This window comes from Lynx canadensis, chromosome D1, assembly GCF_007474595.2.
Source record: "Lynx canadensis isolate LIC74 chromosome D1, mLynCan4.pri.v2, whole genome shotgun sequence".
Lineage (NCBI taxonomy): Eukaryota > Metazoa > Chordata > Mammalia > Carnivora > Felidae > Lynx > Lynx canadensis.
In genome coordinates this window covers 110595101-110622460 of record NC_044312.2, presented here as the reverse complement: position 1 = coordinate 110622460, position 27360 = coordinate 110595101, and the positions used below count along the sequence as shown (strand labels likewise).

Genomic DNA, 27360 nt, shown 5'->3' with positions numbered 1-27360 from the left:
GATCACGCTAGCCTCCTCCCCTTGCTTACAAGTAACTTCTCGTCCAAAAAATAAGAAATCATCCATGTTCATTTACTTACTTTTCAATTCCCGTGTATGTGCACAGTGGTTTTAAAATTGTCAACCCACACCCCCACAGGAAACCACTTCAACTAGAGACAGTGCTCTTTCATTGTCACAGATCCACTCATTTCCAGATTAGCACCTTAGTCCTCCGTCCCTTCCGTGAGGCCATCTCGTACATTTGTAAACCAGCTAGACTCTTTTGTCGCATTCTTCATTCCATCCTGGGATCCCCTGACCTCCCAAATGATTTTTTAAATTTTGCATAAAGCTTACTCTCTACGACAGATGCTTAATATCTTGTATCCACCATTACGGTATCATATAGAATAGTTTCAATGCCTTAAAAAAAAACAAAAATCCCCAGGGTGACTGGGTGGCTCAGTTAGTTGAGCATCCCCCTGTTGATCTCAGGGCCATGAGTTCAAGCCCAGCATGGGGCTCCAAACTGGGTTTGAAGGCTACTTTAAAAAAAAAAGTCCAGGGGCGCCTGGGTGGCTCAGTGGGTTGGGCGTCCGACTTCGGCCCGGGTCATGATCTCATGGTTCGTGGGTTCGAACCCTGCATCGGGCTCTGTGCTGACAGCTCAGAGCCTGGAGCCTGCTTTGAATTCTGTGTCTTCCTCCCTCTCTGCCCCTCCCCCGCTTGTGTTCTGTCTCTCAAAAATAAACACTAAAAAATAAATTTTTAACGTGAAAGAACATTACAAAAAAATACATAAACTTTTAAACAATTATTTAAAACATCCCTTGTTCAGCTACTTAATTCTACCCCTCATCACCCCTGGCAACCAGTCGTTTGTTTACCTTATGTAGACGTTTCCTTTTTTCCAGAACGCCCTACAATTGGAATCATACAGTACATGGTTTTTTCAGACTGGCTTCTTTCACTTAGCAATATGCCGCTCCGTGTCTTTTCATGGCGAGATAGATGATTTCCTTTTATTGCTGAATAATAGTTCATTATATGGATACATCACAGTTAATTTGCTCACTCGCCAATTGAATGCCACTTCCTCTGGGAAGACTTCTGTGATGTCACCAAGCAGGCTCCTTCCTCCAAATTCCAATGCATCCTGTACCAGACCTCCCATTGTCTTACTGTACTGTGTGCCTTCGCTTCCCTGTCCGTCTCTCCTTGAGACTAAGAGCTCCTTGAGGGCAGAAGCCATGGCCAGTTCATTTCCATATCATCAGTGTCCAGCACAAGGCCTGGGATGAAGGATGGAGTCAGAAAAATGTCTGTTGAATGAATGAATGAATGAATGAATGAATGAACGAACGAATGTCCTGCAGATGAGGAAAATCTACCGACCCGGGACATGAGGGGTACGCGAGGCCAGAAAAGTTTTGAGGAAGAGTAGCGTGGGAGAAAGGGTTAGTGTTTGGAGGAGAGTCTAAGATATAGGGTTATGAGGAATGAGATTTCAGGGGAGGGGTCTGGGTAGAGAAATGGATGGAAAAGAGGAGAATGAATATTCATTTGTCCACACGACAGCCCTATAAGATAGTTATTATTAGCGTCCGCCTCTTAAAAGACAGGGAAACCCAAGCATGCCGAGGTGAGTAACTTGCCCAGGAGGAAATCGCCTGTGGGGGCAGTGTGAGATTCGAACCATCAGCTTATTTAACTCCAGTCGATGCTCTCATCACCAGTTTGGGACAGGGCCCGACCTGCAGTGAGTAGTCAACGGAGGTGAGCTGTTCCTGCTATTGTCAGTTTGAGGCACCGGCTTGGGGTCTGGGGGGGCCAGGTTGAGGGGTCTCTGAGGTTGCCCTCGGACCTGAGACCCAGCCTGGACCTGAGCACTAGGCAAATGAGAAGCACAGGCGCGGTGGTAGCGTTGGAGAGGGACCCGTTGCCATAGGAACAAACGGGAGGCTTTAGGAGGAGGGCGCATGCGCGGACCGGGGAAAGGGTGTTGAACCGGTGAAAGGTGACGTAAAAGCGCACGGGGTGAGACGCAGGGCTCCGAACGTCAAAGCCCTGCGTCCTCCGGCACCCAGAGCGGTAGAAAGGCGCGTTCGGTGGTGGCGGCGGCAGCAATAACAGCCCCAGCCGGACCGAGACCAGGCGAAGCGCAGCCGACGTGCAAAACAGCGCGAGTGAAGCGTTAGGGCGGCGCCTGCACACGGGGAGACCCCTCCGCGTGAACCGCGGCGGACCGGACCGGGGTCCCGGCTTCCGAGGCCCCGCCTCTCGGGCCTTGGGACTAATCGGATTGAGAGCGCGCCGGCCTGGACCGCGAACTCGCCAATTGCGTAGGGCGTCAGCCACCGCCCAATCCGGAGCAGACAGGTGCGAGCCCCGAAAGGCGGAGGCCAATCAGCAGCGGTTGCGGCCTGTTGGGGCCGGTCTCGGCCAATGAGGAGGCTCGAGTGACATCTTCGCGCACCAATAGGGAGTGAGAGAGCGTTCGTGCCCGCCTACCCTTCCGGCCTGAGCTCTATTTACCAGGGGCGTGCGGCCGGTTTACCAATCAGAGCGCGGCTGAGCGGCCAAGCAGCCAACCCCGGAGGAGCGGCCGGCCGGCGTCCGCCGCACCCAAGAGTTGGGGATGTCCTACAAACCCATCGCCCCCGCCCCCAGCAGTACCCCCGGCTCCAGCACCCCCGGGCCCGGCACCCCGGTCCCTACAGGTGAGGATCCAGCTCTACCCCTGCTCACCTGCCCGGGTGGTGGAGAAGACGGCCTGAGTTCTGCAACACTGGGCCTGCCGCCTACCCTCGCTGAGCCTCAGTTTGCTGGCCTGTGAAGTGGGCGTGGTCACGTAAGGGCTAGTTGGTGGAGTGCAGGGGGAGGGGTTTGTCCCTGAAGTTGAGCTCCTGAAGTGAAGCATCCGTTTGGAGGGAATCGGGCGAATCCGGTCGGGGGCTTGGAACGCTGGGAGGAGGCGTCCTGGCCCCGCGCTGACCTCTTACTCGCGCATGTTGCAGCCGGAAGTGTCCCATCGCCATCGGGCTCGGTGCCGGGAGCCGCTGCCCCTTTCAGACCCCTGTTTAACGACTTCGGACCGCCCTCCATGGGTTATGTGCAGGTGAGTGGGGCTGAGGGACTGCCTCTGGATGGGGACTGGAGGTCCCCTCGGGGCCTGAGTTCATCGCCCTGTCCTCTTTGGACACAGGCAATGAAGCCACCGGGCGCCCAGGGCTCCCAGAGCACCTACACGGACCTGCTGTCGGTCATAGAGGAGATGGGCAAAGAGATCCGGCCAACCTATGCTGGCAGCAAGAGCGCCATGGAGCGTCTGAAGAGAGGTAAGTGAGGCCTTCACCCGCCCTGGTCAAGAGACTAACACCGGACAGTCCTTCATGAGGAAGGGAAGGACATCTGAAGGCCACCTGAGCCAAGCCTAGACAAGGGCCAGGATCACCATCCAAAGAGGTGTTTTGAATTGAATTGAAATGGAGTCCGTTTTCGGGGAAGGACCAGAGCATTTGTATTTCAACAAGGCAGATTTGAGGGTTAGCCACGTCTCTAATCGTATTAGTCCCCTCGTTAGATTATAGTCCTTGTCCTTTTTACTGAAAGGAAAGGGGGTAGAGAGGGAGGGGTCTTCCTCTGGGGGGGGGGGGCGGTGGTGGGACTGTGGAGAGTCGCTCTACGTCACTTGCGCATCCCCACCTCAGGCATCATCCATGCCCGGGCCCTAGTCAGAGAGTGCCTGGCAGAGACAGAGCGGAACGCCCGCACGTAACAGGACGCAACTCCGCCTCCGAATCTGGACCTTTCCCGGCCACTGCAGAGCACCTGCTTCTCCCTGGCCTTCACCCCGAGTTGCACTTCCCAGCCTGGGCTTCCTGTCCTGTGTCCCGTGGTGGGTGCCCTCCAGGAACCAGGGGGCGGCTCTCACTCCAGTCGACAGCACTAACTGGGACTCTTTCAAGAGTTAGCAGCGAGGTCACTGTGAGTCCCACCCATGACCTGCCAACAGTGTTGATCCAACCGGAGCGTTCTCCTTTCTGTGGCCCCCACCACTCAGCACTTACCCAGGACTTTTCACCACTTTTCCCAGACTCCTCCCCTAGCAGGGCCTCCGAAGGCCTGTCACCTCCCTGCCTCGTCTCCTGGGCCATAGCGACTCTTTTTTCAGTGTCTTTTGCTAAATATGCCCTTTTTGTATAAATAAAAGATAATTTGGAGTTGTTCTCTCATCTCTTAGTCTTTCTGAGTCTGGTACTTCTGCTAAGCCAGGCAGAAATTGGGAAAGAGGAGACTTACGGAGGGGAAAGGGTCGGTGCAGTGGTGGGAGAGAGAGGGCAGCCGAGCCCGGCCTGGCCTTGCCCTTGCTGTCGGTTGATTTGGGTTGGGACCTTGCCCTTCTGCCCTCAGCCTTGCCAGTTGTGGAAAGGGTTGAACTTTAGTACCTGGGAGCCCTGCCCTCCTACACATGGTGCCACCAGGGGGCAGCGCAGGGCCTTGGCAGCCTCCGCAGCTGGAGGGCACTGTCGGCAGCCTGGGCCTAGAGGCTTCTTTCTCTGGATTGGCAGTGATGTCTGGCAGGGTGGAAATGTCAGTTCATGTGAGCCAGGCGGTCGCATGCCCTCATGCCCTAACATCTTAAACTCCGAGTCAGCCATGAGAGGCTCTGAACACATCCTGACTCCTCAGGGGAGAGGGGACACTGCTGCTTCCCCCACCCCCCCCACCCCCCAGCACCTGGGAAGCAGAGCCAAGGGGAGAGGACTGCCTTCCGAAATGGGTGAGACCCAGCTCGGTGCTGCCATCCACTGTCCCAGCACCTTCTAGCCTGCTGGGTGTGGCCCCGTGAGCCCAGCCCTCAGGTGTCTCAGCCTTTGCCCAGGGTCTGGTTGGCCAGACTTGTGGACCCGGAAGGTATCAGTGGGGAAAGCCATGGGGCCCCATTCAGGCGCTAGACCACGGCTTCGGAGTGACTGCAGTCCTATGCCTGAGTGTATAGCTGAATGACCCTAGAGGCCCGGGGCGCTGGAACGCCACCCCCTAGGGACAGGCAAGTCTTAGACCAGCCTCTCCTCAGACTTTGGAGGCTGCGCGGCATCTCCCCTGCCCTGGGTCCCGGGCTCGAGGGCTGGGAAGAATGGGGATGGGTCCAGCCATATTTCCAAGGCACACAGGAGGGCTGGGCCAGGGTGGAGATAGGAAGTGTTTAGGGGATCCCAGAGAACACGGAGTAAAAGCGCCAGCATTTGGAGAACTGCCTCTTCCCCTGCCGCCTTGGGGGAAGGAAGCAGGGGCCGCCCTCCTCCACCGCGGGCGGGGCCGCCGGGACCCCGCTGAAGTGGGGAGGGACAGCAGGGCCCAGGAAAGGGGCGGGGCGGCCGCCGTGACGCGGCGGGCGGCGGGGAGGGACAGCAGGGGCGCCGGCGGGCGGACCCGGAGGAAGGTCGGGGCCATGGGCCCGCGCTGCGCCTTCAGAGGGTCCGGCCACCGCTGGAACCCGAGGCTGGGGCTGGGGGTGCTCCGGGCTCCGACCCGCGGCCCGTCCGCCCCCGCCCGCACCGGGTGAGGGGCGCCCGCCCTAGACCAGAGGTGAGCCGGGACGTCGGCGGGCGGGCGGGCCAAGAGCGCGGCAGGGGACGGGGACGCCGGGGAGCAGAGGGAAGTGGGGACAATGGGGCCTCTCGCCCGCTCGCTGGGTGCGAGGTGGGGAGGTGGGAGGGGTGCCTGCAGCGGAACCGGGGCGCGGGCGGGCGGAGCGGGTCTCCCAGGGTCGGGGCCCGTGGGATACCCAGCGGAGCGACTCTTGCCTCAGCTCGAAGAGGGGTCAGCCCCGGGAAGGATGATGGGGTGGCTGCACAGACGTGTGCCGGGGGTCCAGGAAGGATGCTGAGGCGGGGAAGTCGAGGACTGGGCTGCCGGGCAGAGTGGGGAAGGCAGATCTGGGGGCCGGAGGGGTTAGTTGTCTGGTCCTGGAAGGTAGGTTTGGGGGGGTGGGGCGCGGGGGGGGGGTGGGAGGACACTGACAGACGTTACAAGGAGGGGCGCACGGGGCTGCTCTGCGGAGACACCCCGGGGGACAAGGTTCTAAGTGGATGTCTGGGAGTGGGGGGCAAGCGACCCCACCGACTAGGGGAAAGGGATGCAGGGGGCGGGCCCCGAGGGGCCGGTTGTGGAAGGCGGGCCGGGAAGGAGGGCACCGGGGCTCCCGGGGGTGGGTCCCCGAGGGATGCGGTGTCAGGGGGCTTAGGACACTGGCGCGGCCGGCCCGCTAGCCCGGCGGCCCGCGCCCGCCGCTCCGGGGGGCCCGCGTCAGCGCGCGGTTGCCGTGGCGACGGGCGGGCGGTGGGGGGGGGGGACGGGGGCCGCGCGGAAAAGAGGTCAGCGCTCAGCCTCGCTGCGGCTGGCGGCGGCGCCGGGCTCGCCTCTGCCTCCCCCGTGGCGGGCCCAGGCATGGGGTCCCGCGGCCCGAGCCCTCCGGCCCGCGCGCAGGGCTCGGGGCCGCGCGCCGCCGCCCCGCACTGACTGCCGCGCCGTGCCCTGCGCCAGGCGGAGCGGAGGCCGCGCGCGGCCGGCCAAGCGCCTTCAGGATGCTCATCAAGGAGTACCACATTCTGCTTCCCATGAGCCTGGATGAGTACCAGGTGGCCCAGCTCTACATGATCCAGGTGAGGGCGGGAGGCAGCGGGAGCCTGGGGGGGGGGGGCACACTTCGTGATGGGGTAACGGCAGGAGCGCGCAGGCCGCACCTGGGACGAGGGGCCGGGCCGCCTCAACCCCCCCGCCCCTCCTCAGCCCGGCTCTGGGGCCTGGAAGGACTCAGAGCCTAGGGGAGGACAGAAAAGTCCCCCTTCCAGTGCGGGGAGGGGGGCGGCGGTGGGAAAAGGGACAGAAGGGCCTGGTGGTGCCTCCCCATCCCCCAAGTGCCCGGCCCGGCTGGCTGGTTGCCGCTCAGCCCACTTCTGATCTCCTTTAATCCTCCTTAGAATCGTAACCCCTTGCGGGAGGGAAAGGAGCGCCTGAGGAGGCAAGAGTGAGAGGCAGGGAGCGAGGAGGGGTGCTGGGTGGTAGAGAAGACTGGAAGCGGGTCCCCAGGGGGTCCTGACAACCCTCCTTAGAATCGTAACCCCTTGCGGGAGGGAAAGGAGCGCCTGAGGAGGCAAGAGTGAGAGGCAGGGAGCGAGGAGGGGTGCTGGGTGGTAGAGAAGACTGGAAGCGGGTCCCCAGGGGGTCCTGACAACCCCAGGGGGTCAGGGAAACGGGGTGAAGACCAGACCCCAAAACTGTGACAGAGAGGGGCAGGCAGGGATCCAAGAGGTAGGGGTCTGGACTTGGGCTGTGAGAAGCATGGGGCCGGGCAGGGGGAGAAGAGGGTGGGTGCAAGGCCTCAGGGAGGCCCTAGAAATGAGGGTCAGGGTCTGAGGAGACAAGAGGGCCAGGATCCGGCCTCAGGGGGTTGAGTGGGCCAGGTTCAGGCTCCAGAGCTATAAAAGGGCCGTATCTGAGTGCTCTCAAGCTATAAGGGGTGTGGCAGGGGCCCATACTGGGGTCTCGGGGAGGGAGGGGACTGCGGTCAGGTTCTCGGAGGATCTCCCTGATTCTTCCAGCCCACCCTCCCTGGCCTCCTTGCTGCCCCCGGAGCACATGCCACACACTCCCACCCCAGGAGCCCGCACTGGCATCCCCCCTGCCTTGAGTAGCTCCCCCCGCCCCACATCTGCACTCCACCGTCTACCCTCCCCCACTTAAGTCCTGTTCAGATTGTGGTCATGTTATCTTCTCGGGCTTTCCCTGATCATCCTGCCCTAATTGCCAATATGCCAATATGCCATAATCTCAACCCAATATCCCTTACCTTAGTCTACATTTCTTCTTCCCATAACACTTCCCACTTCTTTTTTTTTTAATGTTTTTATTTATTTTTGAGGGAGAGAGAGAGAGAGAGAGAGAGAGCGCGTGCGCAAGTGGGGGAGGGGCAGAGAGAGAGGGAGACACAGAATCCCAAGCAGGCTCCAGGCTCCGAGCTGTCAGCACAGAGCCCGACGCGGGGCTCAAACTCACAAACCGCAAGATCATGACCTGAGCCCTATTCAGACGCCCAACCGACTGAGCCGCCCAGGCGCCCCAACACTTCCCACTTCTAATATACCCTGTCACTTGGCTTCTGTTATGTCCCCCCCCCCCCCCCCCCTAGAACTTAAGTCCCGCAGGGCAGGCAGGGATCTTTGTTTTATTCATCAACAGGTCCCAATTAATATAATCCCAATATGCCTGGAACAGAGCAGACAATAAATACACGAGTGAGTGCTGGGCTGCGAGCCCTGTGGAGGACGACAGCAGCTGTGGGCCTGATCCCAGGGAGCTGCAGGGGGCCAGGGTCAAGTTGCAGGGAGGTGGGAAGGCTGGGACTAGGGCTCCAGCACTGTGCAGGGGGCCAGGCTCAGCTGGGGACCCCAGGAGCTCAGCTGAGGCTGAGCTGCCCATTCTGTTCTGCCCCGGGTGCAGAAAAAGAGTCGGGAGGAGTCGAGCGGTGAGGGCAGTGGTGTGGAGATCCTGGCCAACCGGCCCTACACGGACGGGCCCGGCGGCAGTGGGCAATACACTCACAAGGTGTACCACGTGGGCTCCCACATCCCAGGCTGGTTCCGGGCGCTGCTGCCCAAGGCCGCCCTGCAGGTGGAAGAGGAATCCTGGAATGCGTATCCCTACACCCGAACTCGGTGAGTGGGTGGGGCAGGCCTGGGGCTACAAGGAGAACAGCCCCGGTGGGCACAGTGGTGACCCCACCCCTGCCCTCCACCCAGGTACACCTGCCCCTTTGTGGAGAAATTCTCCATTGAAATAGAGACTTACTACCTGCCTGACGGGGGGCAGCAGCCAAATGTCTTCAACCTGAGTGGAGCAGAGAGGAGACAGCGCATCCTGGGTGAGGCCTGGGGCCAGTGAGGGGACCCTAGAGCCCCTCTCAGGCCACCTGCCCCACCTCAGTGGGCAGCCTCTGACAAGTCCCAGACTCTGTCCTGGCCTCGGCTTCCTGGCTGCAGGGAGGAGGTGGCAGGGACGCAGGGGGTCCGTGTGGCTCAGTGCCGCTGGAACCCCCTCAGATACCATCGACATCGTGCGGGACGCCGTGGCCCCAGGAGAATACAAAGCAGAAGAGGACCCCCGGCTGTACCGCTCGGCCAAGACTGGCCGGGGACCGTTGGCCGATGACTGGGCTCGCACAGCGGCCCAGACCGGGCCCCTCATGTGTGCCTATAAGCTGTGCAAGGTCGAGTTCCGCTACTGGGGCATGCAGGCCAAGATCGAGCAGTTCATCCACGATGTCGGTGAGCACCCAGCCACAGGAGGCTCCCTTTACCCAGCATGCACCAGGCCCCGTGTTTGAGCCAGGGACGCTCCCCGTCTACTGGGGACACAGAAGCATAAAGCCATCGTTTCCACTTGATATGGTGGCACTGAGGCAGAGGGGAACAGCACAGCCTGGCTGGGGGCCAGGGGAGCCTAGCCTTGAGGTGGAGGTAAGAGTCAGGAGGGCAAGAGGCTGGGGGCCTGAGCTCTGAGGTCCACGCAGGCTCTGACGTTCAGAGATGCTGCTTCTCATTCATGAGGCTTCCCGGATTCCCCAGCGTTCTGCGGGCCCGGGGAGACTTAGAAACTCTCGGAAGGGTCAGCAGCCCCAACCAGCAACACGCGAAGAAGTACAGGCTGTGACTCTGACTCATCCTCTTGGGGTCCCTCCCGCTCCCAGCTCCCCTTCTCACCCTCCTAAAGCTAACCCCACAGCCCCTGCAGCTCAGCCCTGCCCCATCCCCCAGGTCTAAGGGTGGGCCGCCTGTAGGTACAAGAACCCCGGATGGGGGCCTCTGGGGGCCTGGGCTCCACGGGACCTCTATTGAGCTACTTCGCGTCTCTGCATCTTTGTTTTCCCTTCTGTGAATGAGCAGGAGGCCGGGCCAGGTATCAAGAGCTAACATCCACTGAGCATTCACAACATGCAAGTTCCTTTGCCGATCACTTCTCATGCAAGATTTCCTCTAACGCCCTGACACCCCTCCAGAGTGGGAGCTACGATTCCCATTTTACAAATGAGGGAACGGAGCTCAGAGAATAATCCAGGCTCCTTGTCTTGCGTTTGTAAAAAATACCAAAAAGCACAAATAAGAAAACGAAATCACCCACAGATACCCGCTAGTAAGATTCCGATATATATTTCCTTCCAGGAGTTTATAATTATAATCCAACCCTTATTAATTTCTTTCCTAGATATTGAAGCTTCTAACTTTATTCCTCTGCTTAAGATGAAAACATCCCAGAATGGGTATCATCTTTCACTACAAACTTCATTAAGTGCCAACGCTTCCATTAACTATTCACACCTTCATTAACTATCAACAATTTCATTAACTGTTAATGCCTTAATTGTTGACTTCTCGGAAGAAGTCAGCAGGAAGCCAGCTGAAAGACAGCGAGAAGTGGCCTTGGTCCCAGCTGCCCAGAGTCTTGGGGTTGGGTTTGTGCTCCGAGTTGGGGTGTCCAGAGGCACGAAAGAGGCAGGGACAGAGGGAGGGAGCCGGGGCAGGAAGGCAAATGCCCCAGTTTCTAGTCCCATCTCCTGGGTGGCACCAGCCTCGCCCTACTCCGTGGCTCTGGGTGGGTGGTGTGCCCAGGGGAGCCATCACCCACTGTAGAGGGCTGGGAATGTTGCTGCCCGGGGCAGTGGGGGGGGGGGGGGGGGGCAGTGGCAGGGAAACTCGGGCTCGGGGCGCGGGGGGCCATGTTCTGACGCCCGGGCACCTCCAGGTCTGCGTCGAGTGATGCTACGGGCCCACCGCCAGGCCTGGTGCTGGCAGGATGAATGGACAGAGCTGAGCATGGCTGACATCCGGGCGTTGGAGGAAGAGACTGCCCGCATGCTGGCACAGCGCATGGCCAAGTGCAACACGGGCGGTGAGGGGCCCGAAGCCCAGGCCCCTGGGAAGCCTAGTGCTGAGGCCCGGGCTGCGGCCAGCCGTGCCGGCACCCCCGACCGGCCCGAGGCACCCTCCGGCCCCGATGCCTCGCCCGATGCCAGTTTTGGCAAGCAGTGGTCCTCATCTTCCCGCTCGTCCTACTCATCCCAGCATGGAGGTGAGGCTGGGGCACGGGGAAGCCAGGGAGCCGCCCTCGGGCCGGACCCCAGGCTGAGACTGAGGTGGCCCTGCAGGGGGCGTGTCTCCCCAGAGCCTGTCCGAATGGCGCATGCAGAACATCGCCCGAGACTCTGAGAACAGCTCCGAGGAGGAGTTCTTTGATGCCCACGGTCAGCACCAGAGCCCTGCTGGGGGCAGGGGTGTCCCTGAGCGGCTCCTACTGCCCCATGACACGGCCCCCTGTCCTTTTAGAAGGCTTCTCGGACAGTGACGAGGTCTTCCCCAAGGAGATGACCAAGTGGAACTCCAGTGACTTCATTGATGCCTTTGCCTCCCCCGTGGAGGCTGAGGGGCCCCCAGGTAAAGACTGCCGGCCACCAGCGCCCCGCATGCAGGGGGCACTCGGCACCGCCCAGCCCTCAGCTTGATGGGGCCCTAAGTTGAGCGCCAATCCAGAGAGAGTGTGCGTTGAACACGCAGGTGAACGATGGGCAGGTGAGCGAGGATAGATGGGGGCTTAGAATGGACTCCAAGTTCAGACATAGCACAAAACGTGGAGGAATTAACGTGGAGGCCAGGAAGGCGACACGGGCGAGGTAAGATGTGAGCCGGACTTTGAGGGATTGCACCAGCTCCGTCCCACAGAACTTGCAGCCGTGACGGACATCCACCAGCCACGTGTGGTCTTCCGGCACTTGAACTGTGGCTCGTGAGCCTGAGGAGCTGCAATTTGTGTTGTACCTTAATTCCTTCCCATTTAAACAGGCCCCTGTGGCCAGTGGCCACCATATTGGACAGGGCAGGATTAGAAGTTTTCCAGGCAGACGGGCATTGTGGGGAGGAGGCGTCCCTCCCAGCAACGGGACAAACACGTGCAAAGGCCCGGCCGCGTGAGATGCCCCGTGAGAGTCTGGTGAGAGAGGTCAGAGGAAGAGGCAGACAGCGAAGTGAGGGTACCCGAAGTGCCGGATGAGGGGACCCCCGCAGGCCCCTCAGTCTCCTTCACTGGCTATCCCCCGTCCTATAGACTCTGGAACCGAGGCCACCAAAGACATCGGGGATGGGGCCCGAGCGCCCAGGGACTCAGAGGTGAGTACGGCCGGCTTCCCCACGTGTGCAGTTCTGCCCCACACCAGGCAGGCTACTGCTCTGACACCCGGGCACCCCATTGTGCCCCACAGGGCCCAGACGGAGCCGGGGAGCTGGGCGCCGAGGCGTGCGCCGTGCACGCCCTCTTCCTCATCCTGCACAGCGGCAACATCCTGGACTCAGGCCCTGGAGACGCCAACTCCAAGCAGGCGGACGTGCAGACCCTGAGCCTGGCCTTTGAGGCCGTCACCCGAGTCCACTTCCCCGAGGCCCTGGGCCACGTGGCGCTGCGTCTGGTGCCCTGCCCGCCCATCTGCGCGGCCGCCTATGCCCTTGTCTCCAAGTACTGGTCAGGGGCGGAAGGGCGGGGGACACACAGGGTCTCCAAGGTGCAGATAGCCACCGGGGGCTCCCGGGACCAAAGAGGCCCACGGGGGGAGGGGGCGGGGGAGGGGCGAGGCGGGGAGGCCAGCCACCCACCCGGCTGGACTTCAGTTTCTAGTCAGTGGCTCCATCACAAAGGCCCCCTGGGTGCCGATGCTCCCCACAGAGGCGCCGCAGAGCTGGGACTTGCCAACAGGCCGAGGGGACTCGGAGGGGGCGGTGGAGGGGCCGGAGGCCCTCCCACCCACCCACCCGCCGCCCCTCCTCCTCCAGCCTGAGCCCCTACAGCCACGACGGTGACAGCCTGTCCCGCTCCCAGGACCACATTCCACTGGCTGCCCTGCCACTGCTGGCCACCTCATCCTCCCGCTACCAGGGCGCCGTGGCCACCGTCATCGCCCGCACCAACCAGGCCTATGCTGCCTTCCTGCGCTCGTCGGAGGGTGCCGGCTTCTGCGGGCAGGTCAGGGGTCGGGGACGTTCCGGGAAGCTTGCCGCTGGAGCCCTGCGACCGTCCTCCTGATGGCGCCGCTCTCCCCAATCAGGTGGTGCTGATTGGAGACGGCGTGGGCGGAATCCTGGGCTTTGACGCACTTTGCCACAGTGCCAGCGCGGGCACCGGGAGCCGGGGCAGCAGCCGCCGAGGGAGCATGGTCAGTGTGGCCGGACCCTGCCAACTCAGGAGAGGGCTGTTTCTCCAGCTCTAGGTCTCTAGGTCCCCCCCCCCCCCCACCACCACCACCACCACCGCCGCCTCCCCGCAGTAGGACTTCTCTTCGGGCAGCTTCCCTGCTGCTTCGCTCTGTCCCCTCTTGGGCTCTGCCCCAGTTCCTTCCTTGAGTCCCTGCCCAACCTCCAAGCCTCTCTCCTCGCTTCCAAATAAGTAGAAATCGAATCGTCTCCAACCCTAAGGATATTTTTGTCCCCCGTTCTGTCTAGAACAATGAGCTGCTCTCCCCGGAGGTCGGCCCAGTGCGGGACCCCCTGGCAGATGGGGTGGACGGGCTGGGACGGGCCAGCCCAGAACCCTCAGCCCTGCCTGCCCAGCGTACCCCCAGCGACATGGCCAGTCCTGAGCCCGAGGGTGCTCAGAACAGGTGACACTCCTGCCCCATCACCCGTGCCCTGGGCTTGTGCTGGGCCGTGGAGGCAGCAGCGCTGAGCACCCCTCCCCCCCCCCCCACAGCCTGCAGGCGGCTCCCTCCGCCACCTCCTCCGGGGAGCCCAGGCGGGCAAGCACAGCCTCCTGCCCCCCTGCTGCCACTTCTGAGGCTCCCGATGGCCCCACCAGCGCCGCCCGCCTTGACTTCAAGGTCTCCGGCTTCTTCCTCTTTGGCTCCCCGCTGGGCCTGGTGCTGGCTTTGCGCAAAACCGTGATGCCCGCCTTGGAGGGTGAGCCCTGAGGGTGGGGGTGGCAGCCACGCCTTTTCCTTCATCTGTCCCTCTGCCGTCCCCTTCGTCCCCCACGAGATGCTGGTGTTATTGCCATACCTCACTGAACAAATCAAACGGCCTGGCTAGAGAAGGGGAACCCGAGGCCCAGAAACTTGCCAAGGCCAAGTTTCCCAAAGCGCACCAGGAGGAACTCAGGCCCACACACGCTGCTCTGCGTGAGCCGGGGTCTGGCTGGCAGGAGGAAAGGCTTCATCCTGAACCCCGTCGGCAGATGAAGGGTCTGCTCTCTTCTTAGCTGAGTCACCTGTCTCACATTAACAGGACCCTGGTGACCTCTTGGGGAGTACAGGTCGGGAAGGGCCGGTTCAGGGTCACCCCAGCATGCCAGGTGCTGCTTCCCACACCCCCTACCTTCCAGCATGCCCAGCTGAATCTCCTCCTTCCTTTATCTTCTGGGTACCAGTGGCCCAGATGCGGCCCGCCTGTGAGCAGATCTATAACCTCTTCCACGCGGCCGACCCCTGCGCCTCCCGCCTCGAGCCCTTGCTGGCCCCCAAGTTCCAAGCTATCGCCCCACTAGCCGTGCCCCGCTACCAGAAGTTCCCCCTGGGAGACGGCTCATCCCTGCTGCTGGGTATGCCCCCAACCAAGATAAGGGGGAGAAGGAGGAGGGCACTAACAGGGAGGGATGGCGATGGGCGCCCCTCCCCCAGGAAGATGTGAGGTGGTTCCCACATCATTGGTAGCCTCTCGTGTCGCCACTTCCAGGACCAAGGAGCCCTACCCTGGCCCTTTGTGAGGTCTGGATTCCCCAAGACCCTCTGACATTCTCTGCCAAGGAGTGGGGGGCAGCGGTGATGTCTGGGTTAAAGAGAGGAGCCAGGGTGGCACCGGGGTGCCAGTGTCTGAGAATCGCCGCAATGTGGAGGGGCTGCTGTATGTGTGTGGAGGGGTGTATCCATATACACTCGTGTTCACGGATTGGTGTGGGGCATGTACACGTGGGTGTGCCAGTGGGTACCCGTTTGGCCCCATGAGACAAACGGGACTGCACTGGGGTGGTGGTGACAGGCATTCTGGAAGGAACACAGTTGGCTGTCGGCCCCTTTTCACTTCCACCCAAATGTAGGGCACTTCGGCGTCAGCCAAGACCTGACCAGGGAGGGCTGGCAGGGAAGGTGGTGGATGTGTGAGGGCCAAGCTGTCCTGGAACCCTCAGATGGGAAGCCGGCAGGGCGGCCCGGCTCAGACCACGGCTCAGGCTGCCCCACCTTCCCCAGCTGACACTCTGCAGACCCACTCAGGCCTCTTTCTGGAAGAGCTGGAGATGTTGGTGCCCTCCACACCCACCTCTGCCAGCGGTGCCTTCTGGAAGGGCAGTGAGTTAGGCACTGATCCACCGGCCCAGCCAGCTGCCCCCAGCACCACCAGTGAAGTGGTTAAGAGTAAGTCAGCCTGCCCCCCAGACTGGGGAGGGGACCCTTATTCTACCTCCCAAAGCCCAGCTGAAACACCCTTGCCCCCCGCCCCAGCATTTGCTCTGGGACGAGGGGGCCCCGGTACCCAACCCTGGGCTTGGCAAAGAGCAGGCTCGGCAGAAAAGAGGGAGGAAAGAGTACCCAGGGGCCAGACACGTGGGCACGAGGTGGGAGGCCACCCCTGACTCCCTGCCCAACGTGGCCGTGCAGTCCTGGAGCGCTGGTGGGGGACGAAGCGGATTGACTACTCGCTGTACTGCCCCGAGGCGCTCACCGCCTTCCCCACCGTCACGCTGCCCCACCTCTTCCACGCCAGCTACTGGGAGTCGGCTGATGTGGTGGCCTTCATCCTGCGCCAGGTGGGCTCGGGGATCGGGCATACAGGGTGGGAGATGCGCACTGGACAAGGATGGGGAGCCGCCGGCCAGAGGAGGGGCAGACCCAGGTCCCCCGGTCACGTGGCCTCGCGTGCACAGGTGATCGAGAAGGAGCAGCCACAGCTGACGGAGTGCGAGGAGCCGTCCGTCTACAGCCCGGCCTTCCCCAGAGAGAAGTGGCAGCGCAAACGCACGCAAGTCAAGATCCGGGTACGTGCCCGCCCCCTCGGGTCCTCGGGAGATTCTGGGGAGAGAGGCCCAGCCCTCTCTCCGCAGCATCCGCGCCCCTCACCACCTTCCCGCGACCTCCCCGGGTGCCGTCCAGCCCGCTGTAGTCCTGGCCCCGCCCCCTCGAGTCTCGGCCCCGCCCCTGGGAACCAGGAACCTCCTCCCCTCCCACCGCTAATTCGGGCCTCGGATCCCAGCTCTCCCCACCCAGCCTCATCCTCTGCGTCCCGTCCCGTCACGGCTCCGCTCCCTGGGAGCCGAAGTCCGCACGCAGGCACTCGGGACCTCAGGTGGGGGTCGGGAAAGCGCCCACCACCCGGGCCTCGCTCCTCCTGCAGAGGCCCCGCCCCCACCTGGGCTAGGGTCCCCCTCAGCAGCCGCTCCTGCAGCCACGTCGTCTCCCGGCCGCGGTCTCACGCCGTCTCCTCTCGCCAGAATGTCACTTCCAACCACCGGGCAAGCGACACGGTGGTGTGCGAGGGCCGCCCCCAGGTGCTGAACGGGCGCTTCATGTACGGGCCCTTGGACGTAGTCACGCTCACCGGAGAGAAGGTCAGGACGCGGCGGTCTTGGCCCCGGGTAGACCCGCCCCCATCGAGCCGACCTCGCACCCGCAGGGAACTCTCGGTCCCGTCTACCCCCGACGACAGCCCGCCCAGACCCTCCTCCGCTCAGGCTCCGCCCCACGGGCCCCCTCGCCCGCTCTCCCCACCAGGTGGACGTCTACATCATGACGCAGCCGCTGTCAGGCAAGTGGATCCACTTCGGCACTGAGGTCACCAACAGCTCCGGCCGCTTCACCTTCTCGGTGCCCCTGGAGCGCGCGCTGGGCATCGGCGTCTACCCGGTGCGCATGGTGGTCAGGTGAGCGCCAGGCGGGCGGGGGCTTCGGCGGGGCGGGGGTTCCGCCGGCCTCGACCCACGCCGCTCACGCCGTCCGTGGGCCGCAGGGGCGACCACACGTACGCCGAGTGCTGCCTGACCGTGGTGGCCCGCGGCACGGAGGCCGTGGTCTTCAGCATCGACGGCTCCTTCACCGCCAGCGTCTCCATCATGGGCAGCGACCCCAAGGTGCGCGCCGGCGCAGTGGACGTGGTCAGGTAGGAGCGGCGCCACCCGGCTGGTCGCGGTGACCGACCCCACCCTCGGAGATGGAACCGAGCGCCGTCCCACCCCACAGGCACTGGCAGGACGCCGGCTACCTGATCGTGTACGTAACGGGCCGGCCCGATATGCAGAAGCACCGCGTGGTGGCCTGGCTGTCGCAGCACAACTTTCCTCACGGCGTCGTCTCCTTCTGCGATGGCCTCACCCACGACCCGCTGCGCCAGAAGGCGATGTTTCTGCAGAGCCTGGTGCAGGAGGTACGCCTGGCCCCCGCCCCCGCCCCCGTCCCCGCCTGGGGCTGTAGGACTTGTGCAGGCCCATCTGGTCCCACCCCCACGGTCCCGGGACCCTAACTGGCAAGAGGGGCCCCCCGAGGGCCCGGCCCCCTAGTGGTCCGAGAGGCCCCTAGTCCTCTGGACTAACTCCGGCTAGTGTCGGGGCCTGGTGACCTAGGACCCCCGTGGCCCCGCCTCCATCCGGCTAGACCCTCCCGGAAGCAATCGGACCCTGGATGCCCAGCCGAGCGCCCCAGTCTCGCGGCCCTAGGGTGGCTGACTGGCTTCTCCTGCCACAGGTAGAACTGAACATCGTGGCCGGCTATGGGTCCCCCAAAGACGTGGCCGTATACGCGGCCCTGGGCCTGCCCCCGAGCCAGACCTACATCGTGGGCCGTGCGGTGCGGAAGCTGCAGGCTCAGTGCCAGGTGAGAGCCAAGTGCAGGCCGGGATTGGGGGCTGGCCCGGGAGCCGGAGCCTGGGTGTGAGGCCACGAAGACCACCTCTGTGAAGAAGCACCTGACGGGGGCGGCTCCAAAAAGGCCAGCTGGCCTCAGGGGACTGGGCTCCTCCTAGGACAGGAGTCACGAACAGCTCGAAGCTGCTGGGCAGGGATAGGTAGCAGGCGGAAGCGTGCTCAAGACCTTGAACGTTCCTATCCACCCCCGCAAGGCCCTGGCCATGGACCTTGAGCTTCCTGAGCCTCAATTTCCTGTCTGTAGAACGGAAGTGATGAGATGGCACCAACCCCCACAGCTTTCACGAAGGCCACTTAATGCCTACGGGGGTGGGAACAGAGTAGGTGCTTACTGTCAGCCGCTGTTACTTCCCGCCAAGATCCCAGGAAACTGAAGCCCCGAGAGGGGCAGAGATAGGAGGAAAGCCAGGGTGCTCTGGCTCCCGGTCTGGGGTTCCTATCTGCTGAGAGAAGACACCGGGTCAGGCTGTGCCGGGTCCGTAATGCTGCCAGCACTGCCCACGAGCCTGGGGAGGGACGGGGACAGGTGAGGCTGCGTGTGGGCCTGAGACCAGCAGTGCCCTCAGCCCTACCCGTCTCTGCCCACAGTTCCTGTCAGACGGCTACGTGGCCCACCTGGGCCAACTGGAGGCAGGCTCCCACCCTCACGCCCCCACGGGGCCCTCCAGAGCCGCCCTGGCCAAGAGCAGCTATGCTGGGGCCGCCCCCGTGGACTTCCTCCGCAAGCAGAGCCAGCTGCTTCGCTCCAGGGGGCCCAGTCAGGTGGAGCGGGAGAGCCCGGGGACACCGCCCACCACCCTGGCCCGAGGCAAGCCCCGAAGCATCAGCCTCAAGTTGGACAGCGAAGAGTGAGGCCCGGGCCGTGGTGGCCCGGAGTTATTTATTCATGCACTCGAGGGGCCCGAATGGCACACGGGGGGGGGGGGGGGGGGGGGGGGGGGGGGAGGCTGGGGGCCCAGACCTCTGGCCCCCCAACCCCACACCCTACATCTTTGTCTGCCCCTCGGTGTTACTTCCCTTTCACGGGGGAGGCACCCAGCCTCGGTGGGGGGCGGGGGGGGGGGGAGGAGGATGCGGCCCAGAGGCTTTTCCAGTGTGTGTGAATCCATGAAAATAAACCACCTGCATCCCACCTGACCGCCCACCTGTCTGGTACCACAGGGCAACCGAGCCCAGTTTCCAGTTTGATGGGGACACTGAAGGGCAGAGGGGCCGGGATGTGACTAGGGTCACACAGGTTAGAGGCGGGGCCAGGATGGGGGACTGGGCCTTGGAGGTCTCATGGAGGGCTGTGTCCTCCCTACCTGAGGCCTCCTCCTGAACAGTCCTCCCACCTCATCCAGCCCTCCAGACCCGGGCCGGCCTTTCAGTTCGCAGGGGCCCCGACTCGGCTTCCGACTGAATCCTCTGCCTCCCGAGGCGGGGGCCGTGAGGCCACGGGACCAGAGGCTGAAGGGGAGAGCTGCACTGGGGGACCGTCTCACTCGGAGCCCCCGGCTGTGCCTTTGTCTCCCCCTGAAGACTGAAGGCTCCCAGGAACCTCAGCTGGCACGTGGCCAGCAAAACACACTTCCTTTGTGACAGAGACCATCCTCCTTATCTCTGTTGGGGACACTGAGGCCCGGAGAGGGAGGACCCCGATCCTTTGCCTCCCAAGACCACCCGAGTACCGGGAAATTCTCTCTCGCGATGGAATCAGCCCGGCAGGACCAGGGAGAGATAAATACGGCCTTTATATACGGAGAAGCATGACGGAGCGGGGGCAGGGGCGCTGGCGGCAGCAGCAGGGGGCAACGCAGGGCAGGCAGGGCCGGCAGAGCCCCATCAGTGGGAGAAGATGCCCCGGAAGCGAGCCTTGTCCTCTTCGTCCTTCTGCCGGATGCGTGCCTCCAGGGCCCGAAGCTCACGGCTCACGATGGGCGCCAGGGCGGGGTCCAGCTCCAGCACCTTGGCAAAGTCAGCCTGGGCCTCCTGGGCATTCCACACGGCCGCGTGCGCCTTGCCCCGCTTGAAGTAGGCCTTGACGTTGTCTGCAGGGGTAGCAGCGGGCAGCAGGCACGCGAAGGCATGAGTCGGGGGCGGGGGGGGGGGGGGGGGGGGGACCAGCCAGCCGTCCGGCCTGCCTTCTGGCACCACGGGCCCCTCGTGGGGCAGAGCCCTCCCGACCTGAGGATGCCAACCACACCTCTAACCCCATGACACGTTCACAGGTCACCGGCACGGCAGGGCCGGTGGAGGCCTGGGTGGAGGACATCCCTGCGGGCTCGCGCAGGGGCTCGGCGGGGTGGGGGGGGGCGGTCAGAGGCCCAGTTGCGCGGCCCGGTGCCCCGCGCTCACCGTCATACTTGTTGAGGATGGAGGAGCAGTGGTCCAGCACCTCGTAGTACTCCTGGGCCACCAGCTTGCACTGACAGTAGTTGAGCAACAGCGGCGTGATCCGCTGATCCAGCTGGATCCAGTCAGGGGACCCAGGCTGCTCCTGGGGGCAGGGGGGCGGGGAGAGGGCAGGAGATGCCGAGAGCTGGGTCCCTTGGCGCCACCTCGCCCCCTCCACCACAGCCTCTGGGCGGCACCTTCATCTGCAGGTTCTTGAGACAGGCGATGGCGTCGTAGTACTTGGCGGCGGCCTCCCTCACGTGGCCCTCACGGTACAGCCGGTTGCCCTCCTGGTGGATGACCGGCACCGCCTTCGCCTTCTCCTCATCCGTCATGGCCCAGGGGTCCTGCTGGTACGTGCCAGGGCTCTCCACCTGCCAGAGCGCCGGCCGGGTCAGGGGGCGGCCCCAGGGGCACCCCCGCTTCCCCGGCCGCAGACCTGACCTCTGGGCCGGCCGGGCCTCTGGACGCTAAATACCAGAAACAGAGCCCCTTGCTCATCCGGTGACCATTCGACAAACAAACGCTCTAGGAGCACCTCCTACCTGGCGAGCACTACCAGGTTCCAGGGATAGAACAGCGAACAAGATGGGGACGGTCCCCACCCTCACAGAGACGGGTGGAAGCAGAGGGGCCCCAGGAGGGACACCCACGGGGACTGCCGGGGGCCCCGCCAGCTGTTCTCGTACCAACACCCCCGTCCCGTCCCGACGCCCGCCCCCACCAGTGCATCCACCGAGCCCCGCAGCCCCAGGCAGGCCGGCAGGGCCAGGTCCCGCGGTGAGGCCAGGCAGGGCCGGTTTGGTGAGGCACCTGGGGCCTGGCGGCCCCTCACCTTAAGCATCTCAATGTCGAAGATGAGAGGCTGGGGGTTCTGCTGCAGGGCGTCCAGATCGGCATGGCCCAGGGAGCCGTGTTCGTGCATCTGGGCGATCCCGCAGCAGTGCCGCTGGCCCTCCAGGGGGTCCTTGCCAGCCGCGATGTTGCGTAGACTCTTGGCCACCAGCGGATACAGGACCACGTGCTGCAAAAAGGCGAGCGGGCACCAGGGGTTCTGTCAGCAGGGGCTGCCTGGTCACCGGGCCCAAGAGGCCCAGCCCCTGGCCCCACCGCCACCTTCGAAAGGACACTGAAGCCCAAGGAGGGGCAGCAACCGGTCCGGTTGAAACGCAGGAGGGCCTTTCCCTCAGGAGTCCTCCGGCCTCCAGCCTTCTATTCTGGCCAAGTCCCCAGCTCTTGCCACACTCTCTGGCCCCCAAACCAAGCCAAGCACCTACCCCTCCTACCCCGACACAAACACACACTCTCCCTCTCCCTGTGAACCCATCTCCCTGCCCTTACAAGTTCAGCGGGATTCATGCCTCTTCCCCCGTCTTCCTAGGGGTGTGGCCCACAAGCTGGACTTGTCACCACTACTGGGGTCCCCTACGTTCCGTTCTCAGTGTCTCTTCCTTCTCTCCCGCCCCACCCCCACCCGCCTCAGGGCCTATCTCGGGGCTGGGCTCAAGGTAGCGACTCAAAGCCCTCGGCGGAGACCTCTAGGCAAAGAGGACCTGGCCTTTGACTTTCACTAGGAACAGCTGTTGAGATGATGGGACCCAGACTCCCCAGTTCAACCAGCTCCATTCACGGTCCCTACTGTCCGCAGCGGGGGCAGACTGCTACAGTAACATCCAGCCGGCAGACATGTCCTAAGTCTCGGTGCTGAGCATCTTGAGCTGGGGGTGAACACATCCAGTCCCTGCTTTGCTGTAGCTCAGACCCAGGTAGAGGACCAGATCCTGGTCACGCAGGGCATAAGGGGTTAGAGGATCCAGGGGAGGGTGTTGAGCCAACCACCGGCAGTCACGGAGGGCTTCCTGGGGGTAGTGAACCCAGGAATTCACTCTGAAGGATGAGGGAGAATCTTGGCTGAGAAGGGGATGGAAAGGAAAGGCAGGGAGGTGAGTGGGAGGGGAAAACTGACAGGGGTCAGACCCTACAGCTTATATATGTCTAGCCTGGCAATGATGAGGGGCCAGAGAGGACCGAAGAAGGAGTCGTACGGGTCATGTGCAATCCCCTGGCTGCAGTCTGTCTATGAAGAGGAGAAGGCGGAAGAGGCCAGGACCCTAACGTCCTGTTGGTATGGCGCCCTAGAGGGAGTTGGAGGAGGCCTAACCAGGGCAGAGGCCCTGGGATGGGGAATAGGGGATGACTGCACAGACACGACAGGCAGGTGCGGGACACCGGGTACCTTGACATCGCAGCAGAACTGGGCGATCTCCCCTTCACGCATGGTGCACACGATGGTCTCCCACACAGGCAGCTTGAACTTCTTGCCAATGATGAGCTCCATGGGCTTGCCACGCACCCGGCTGTCATCCAGCACAGTGCCCTCCTTGTCGCTGTGCAGAGTCCGGTAGTGGAATGTGGCCTGCGGGCCACACGTGGGATAAGGCGAGGGCACACACTCCCGCCAAGCCCCCAAGGACAAGCCCGGCTCTCAGCCTGCAGATAGCACCAAGGGACAGGGCTCGCCCGAGGGTCACCACCTGACCTTTACCCCACCACCCAGGGGAAGAAACTAAGTCACAGAGAGGGAAGTAAGGGGCCCAAGTCACATGGTTGGGTGGTGGGGGGGGACGGGCTGGGATGGGACCTCAAGCACTCTGGCTCCAGATATTGTTTCCACAAATATTTACTGAGCACCTACTACGTGCCTGAGCTCTGTGCTAGACACAGTAGTAGGTAAAGCAGACAAAAGACCCTGTGCCCATGGAGTTCACGTGGAACTTCTAAAGGAAGGACATGAGCCTCAAACAAAACAGTGGAGCTAAGGGTTATGGATCAGAAAATAAAATGCAGCAGAATAAGAGGGCGAATCTATACACGGGGCGGCGGGGGGACTCTCTGAGGAGGCAACATAAGCCGAGATCCGAACAGAGTACAGAAGAGAGCACACCGGACAGGTGCTGGCGTACAAAGGGGTGTGAACTTTCTAGGCCAAAAGAGCAGCAGTGGGATTGTGTGGTGTGTTCAAGAAGCATCAAGCCAGGGGCGCCCGGGTGGCTCGGTCGGTTAAGCTTCGACTTCGGTTCAGGTCATGATCTCGCGGCCTGTGTCGGGTTCTGCGCTGACGGCTCCGAGCCTGGAGCCTGCTTCGGATTCTGTGTCTCCCTCTCTCTCTCTTTCAAAAATAAACATTTAAAAAAAGCAGCAGCGTCAAGACAAGTGTGGCAGAAGCAGAGTGAACGAGGGGTGCACTGTGGGGTCACCGGGGCCTGCAGGGACGGATCCCGCAGCGCCTGAAGGCTGTGGTAAGGACGTTGTGTCTTCACTCGGGGTGGCTCCAAGCAGAGGAGGACGGGACCCAACTCGGGTTCCAGTGCTGCCCAGATAAGAAGAGGAGGCAGAGAGGCGAGGGCGGGTGCAGGAAGGGGAGTTAGGAGACTACCACAGCCGGCCTGGGGGGACAACGGCGGCCTGGACCAAGGTGGTAATGGGAGAGGTGGTGAGAAGCAGTCAGATCCCGGCTGCATTCTGAAGACTTGTGGAACCGAGGAGAACTAAAGGGGCCGCAGAGACTGGGGGGTGTTTTGCCTGAGCAACCAGAAGGTCGGGGGGCCCTTAACTGAGACGGGGAAGGCTTGACGCAGTGGGTGAAGTCTGAGCTGCTGACCAGACATCCAAGCGGAGATGGTCATTTGGGAGCACGTTTAAGGAAGAGGTGCAGCCAGAAACACACACGTGGGGGACGCCTGGGTGGCTCAGTCGGTCAAGCATCCTACTGGATTTTGGCTCAGGTTTGTGAGATCGAGCCCCGAGTTGGGCTCCAGGCTCCGGGCTCATGGTGCAGAGCCTGCTTGGGATTCTCTCTCTTCCTCTCCCTCTGCCCGCCCCCCACCCCCCCCCCCCCACACACAAGCATGTGCACATGTGTGTGCTCTCTCAAAATGAATAAATTAAAAAGATAGCTTCACATTGAAAGAAAGAAAGAAAGAAAGAAAGAAAGAAAGAAAGAAAGAAAGAAAGAAAAGAAATACACATGTGGGAGTAGTCCAGGCAAGGAGAATTTCTTATTTTTACTTTTTTTAATGTTTATTTAGTTTTGAGAGAGCAAGAGAGACAGAGTGCAAATGGGGGAGGAGCAGAGAGAGAGAGGGAGACACAGAATCCGAAGCAGGCTCCAGGCTCCAACTGTCAGCACAGAATCCGATGTGGGGCTCGAACCCATGAACTGCGAGATCATGACCTGAGCCAAAGTTGGATGCTCAATGGACTGAGCCACCCAGGCGCCCCTACTATTATGTTTTAAATGTTTATTTATTTCTGAGACAGACCACGTGCACAAGAGGGGAAGGGGCAGAGAGAGGCGGGGGACAGAAGATCCAAAGCGGGCTCTGCGGCTGACAGCAGAGACCCCAATGTGGGGCTTGAACTCAGAGCCACAAGATCATGACCTGAGCCGAAGTCGGACGCTTAACCAACTGAGCCACCCAGATGCTTGAGAGTTTTCTAGAGATGAGCCTGGGGGAAATCATCTGGGGGTGAGTGCAGAGAGAAGAAATCTGAAGACTGAACCCTTGGCAGGACATAGGTAGAGAAGCCCACGTCAACAACAGTACCTATCCCACATTGTGGGAATGGAAGGAAATAAACTTGTGTAGCATTTAGCACAGTGCACTCGGAGCATTCAATCTAACCTGGGGATTGTTATTTAATATTACCTGTCCCTGTTTTTTGGTGTCATTGTTCACCTATCTCACTATCTTTACAATGTGTCTCCTCCGGGTGTGTATTCCATCCAGAATCTCCCTTGCCAGGACCTTCTTCAAGGCCATCAACCCCCCAGCCCATGGGAGCATGCATCCACACCCACACCTCTTCTCTCCGCTCAGAAACGATCCCTCTCAATATAACTGATCACCAGAACCATGCAGCTCCCCTCTGCTTTCAGGGCACTCACACCGAGCCAGGCTAGGATCTTTACCTGCCCAACCTTGGCAGAGTTCTACCCCAGGAGCGTGTGTTCATTCACAGCTGCTCTGACTTGTGGAGTCCTCAGTCTAGGCCAGGATCTTTGATCATTCTCTCCCTGTGCATGTTCTGTGTGGCTGCTCTGCTGGGCCCAGGGGCTGCCCCTGGGAAGCTCCTTACTCTACAGACAAGTGGCAACTGGGAAAGGCACTCCAGGAGGAGGGACCTGCATGAGCAGAAGCACGGAAGCCTGGAGGCATAGGTTGTCTGGGGGAGGGGATCAAAGAGGACTGGATGTACCAAGGAGGAGGGTGGTAGGTCCTTTACCTTCCGAGCCCTTGTCCCAGCCCTTGTCCGTCCTGAGCAACATCACTTAGAACTGCCGAAAGGCTCTCGTCTGGCAGACCTGACCTCTGGGCATATTCAATGGGTTTGCGTGCCCTGGGGCCTCACTTTTCCCATCTAAACAATGGGAGCTGGTTTAACTGTTTTCAGTAGGCCCTCCTATCTATACAAGAACTTCAACCTTGCAACCCGGAGGCCCCGGGCTCCCTTCCCCAGTCCTGGGGCACCTCCAAAGTCCCAGGTTTCCTGCTCCGGGTCTCCTCCAGCTCCAGGTCGGCTTAGACACTGAGGCCAAACCCCTGCAACGTTCTTACGATGACTGACGGCCTCCCCGACCAATGCAGCCACACGGCCAAGCCACGGGGCGAGGCAGACGTATCCAAATTCACCCCGTACTGAAATTCAGACCAACCAGCGTCGAGCTCGGCATGTGAGCAGTAGGGTCACCGGCCACTACTATCTGGGCATGCGCAACCTCTCGCCTAAGGCCTCCTCCCGCCTCGCATGCGCACCGCGCCGCAGAAGGGTTGAGGGGAGGGGGCTAGGCACGAACCTTGGTTCCATCCTGAAAGTCAGGGAGTTCTCCTCGGCCTTCCTGTATCACACGCTTCTGGATCCCGTCCTCCCGGAGTCTTGCGATGAGATCCGCCATCCTTCTTCCCCGCTGCTCTCTTTCGGTAACTTCCGGACCCGTTCGGCAGCTTCCGGACCTGCTTCGGCAACTTCTAGAGCTTCGGCAACTTCCGAGATGGCGCCATTTTGGCTGAGGGCGGACGCCAAGAAGGGACTAAACGTAGAAGCGGACGGTGATTGGTTCTCTGCGCGGCGGCCGAGCGCGCGCGTCACCAAGGGGCGGGGCCTGAAACCCTCTGGGGGAGGGACCGGGTCTGTCAGGGAGGCGGGGCCAGGGTCTGCCCGGCGGGGCGGGACGGGGCGGGGCGGGGCGTCCCTAGCAGTTGCGTCCTGGTGTGGCTTTGGACCGGCCCTCGCGAGTGGTTGTGTGCCTGGCCCCCCGCCAGCCCGTTTAAAGTTGTAGTAGTTGAACAACATTACAGGGCTCGGAGAATGGGAGGACCCCATCCGTAACGCCACTCCCTAAAACTACTATTATTGTGTATTCTTTTCAGGCCTTTTCTTTTTGCATCTCTAGCACAATGGTGACTTTTGCGTCCTGGATTATTCTCTTTAAAAATAGATAAGTGAAAAATAAAAAATAAAACGAGGAGTAAGAGGGAGGGGAGGGAGGGCTTCAGTATTCCTGGGAGTACAGTAAACTCCCAAGAAACTGTGAGAGCCCCTTGTGGGCTCGGGAGTAGTGTGTCGTCCACTGAATCCACAGTGACAAGCACACAGTAGGTGCACATTAAATATTAGGAAATACATAACTGAGGGAAGTGAGGTACTTTGTGGGCTAAAACGAGGTTTCCCTCGGCCTCTGGAAACTAGCCGTGAACAATAGCGGTAGGAGTCTTCTCCCAATGTCAAGGTAACCCAGTAAGGGGACTGTCTTGAGGCCTGAGCCGGGCCTTCATCGTATCCTCCTAACTGGGAAGGATTATTGTCCCTCCCTTCTGACCCAGGTGCTAAAGGCTTCAGATATTTACTGTGATTCATTTCCCACAACAAGTCCCGCTAGAGAGTTGGGACCTCAAAGGGGAAAAGGAAATGTGCTTTGTTTGCTTGGTTTTTGCGTTTTACCAACACAGGAAGTTTTATAGGCAAGTTCTGCCAAATTTTGAAGCAACAAGTAGTCTG

At 61.5% G+C, this 27360-nt stretch overlaps 3 protein-coding genes across 6 annotated transcripts; 2 read left to right on the top strand and 1 right to left on the bottom strand.

Moving 5' to 3' along the window:
- The first annotated feature begins 2074 nt into the window (after window positions 1-2074).
- On the top strand, window positions 2075-4217 carry CDK2AP2 (cyclin dependent kinase 2 associated protein 2). 2 transcript variants are annotated; one of them, XM_030332301.1, is made up of 4 exons: window positions 2075-2702; window positions 3000-3100; window positions 3188-3320; window positions 3693-4217. In XM_030332301.1, exons 1-4 carry the CDS (start codon window positions 2621-2623, stop codon window positions 3758-3760), a joined length of 384 nt encoding a protein of 127 aa, XP_030188161.1. In that variant the 5' UTR covers window positions 2075-2620; the 3' UTR covers window positions 3761-4217. The 2 variants fall into 2 exon arrangements, with proteins under 2 accessions (XP_030188161.1, XP_030188162.1); XM_030332302.1 differs by lacking the exon at window positions 2075-2702 and adding an exon at window positions 2740-2833.
- Window positions 4218-5392: 1175 nt separating this feature from the next.
- On the top strand, window positions 5393-19063 carry PITPNM1 (phosphatidylinositol transfer protein membrane associated 1). 2 transcript variants are annotated; one of them, XM_030332280.1, is made up of 24 exons: window positions 5393-5574; window positions 6532-6650; window positions 8488-8702; window positions 8787-8908; window positions 9087-9311; window positions 10786-11112; window positions 11189-11284; window positions 11367-11474; window positions 12142-12203; window positions 12296-12546; window positions 12861-13050; window positions 13133-13240; window positions 13527-13684; window positions 13774-13979; window positions 14446-14616; window positions 15263-15427; window positions 15671-15819; window positions 15937-16047; window positions 16501-16617; window positions 16781-16929; window positions 17016-17165; window positions 17246-17429; window positions 17747-17875; window positions 18514-19063. In XM_030332280.1, exons 2-24 carry the CDS (start codon window positions 6573-6575, stop codon window positions 18775-18777), a joined length of 3735 nt encoding a protein of 1244 aa, XP_030188140.1. In that variant the 5' UTR covers window positions 5393-5574; window positions 6532-6572; the 3' UTR covers window positions 18778-19063. The 2 variants fall into 2 exon arrangements, with proteins under 2 accessions (XP_030188140.1, XP_030188141.1); XM_030332281.1 differs by lacking the exons at window positions 5393-5574; window positions 6532-6650; window positions 8488-8702; window positions 8787-8908; window positions 9087-9311 and adding an exon at window positions 9368-9503.
- A 575-nt stretch (window positions 19064-19638) lies between these two features.
- On the bottom strand, window positions 19639-26392 carry LOC115525221 (aryl hydrocarbon receptor interacting protein). 2 transcript variants are annotated; one of them, XM_030332291.2, is made up of 6 exons: window positions 26159-26391; window positions 22538-22717; window positions 21137-21325; window positions 20499-20675; window positions 20263-20404; window positions 19639-19955 (listed from the first exon to the last, which is right to left on the bottom strand). In XM_030332291.2, the coding sequence occupies exons 1-6, from the start codon at window positions 26255-26257 to the stop codon at window positions 19750-19752; spliced, it is 993 nt and encodes a 330-aa protein (XP_030188151.1). In that variant the 5' UTR covers window positions 26258-26391; the 3' UTR covers window positions 19639-19749. The 2 variants fall into 2 exon arrangements, with proteins under 2 accessions (XP_030188151.1, XP_030188152.1); XM_030332292.2 differs by having other exon boundaries at window positions 19883-19955; window positions 20271-20404; window positions 26159-26392.
- Between the last annotated feature and the right edge of the window lie 968 nt (window positions 26393-27360).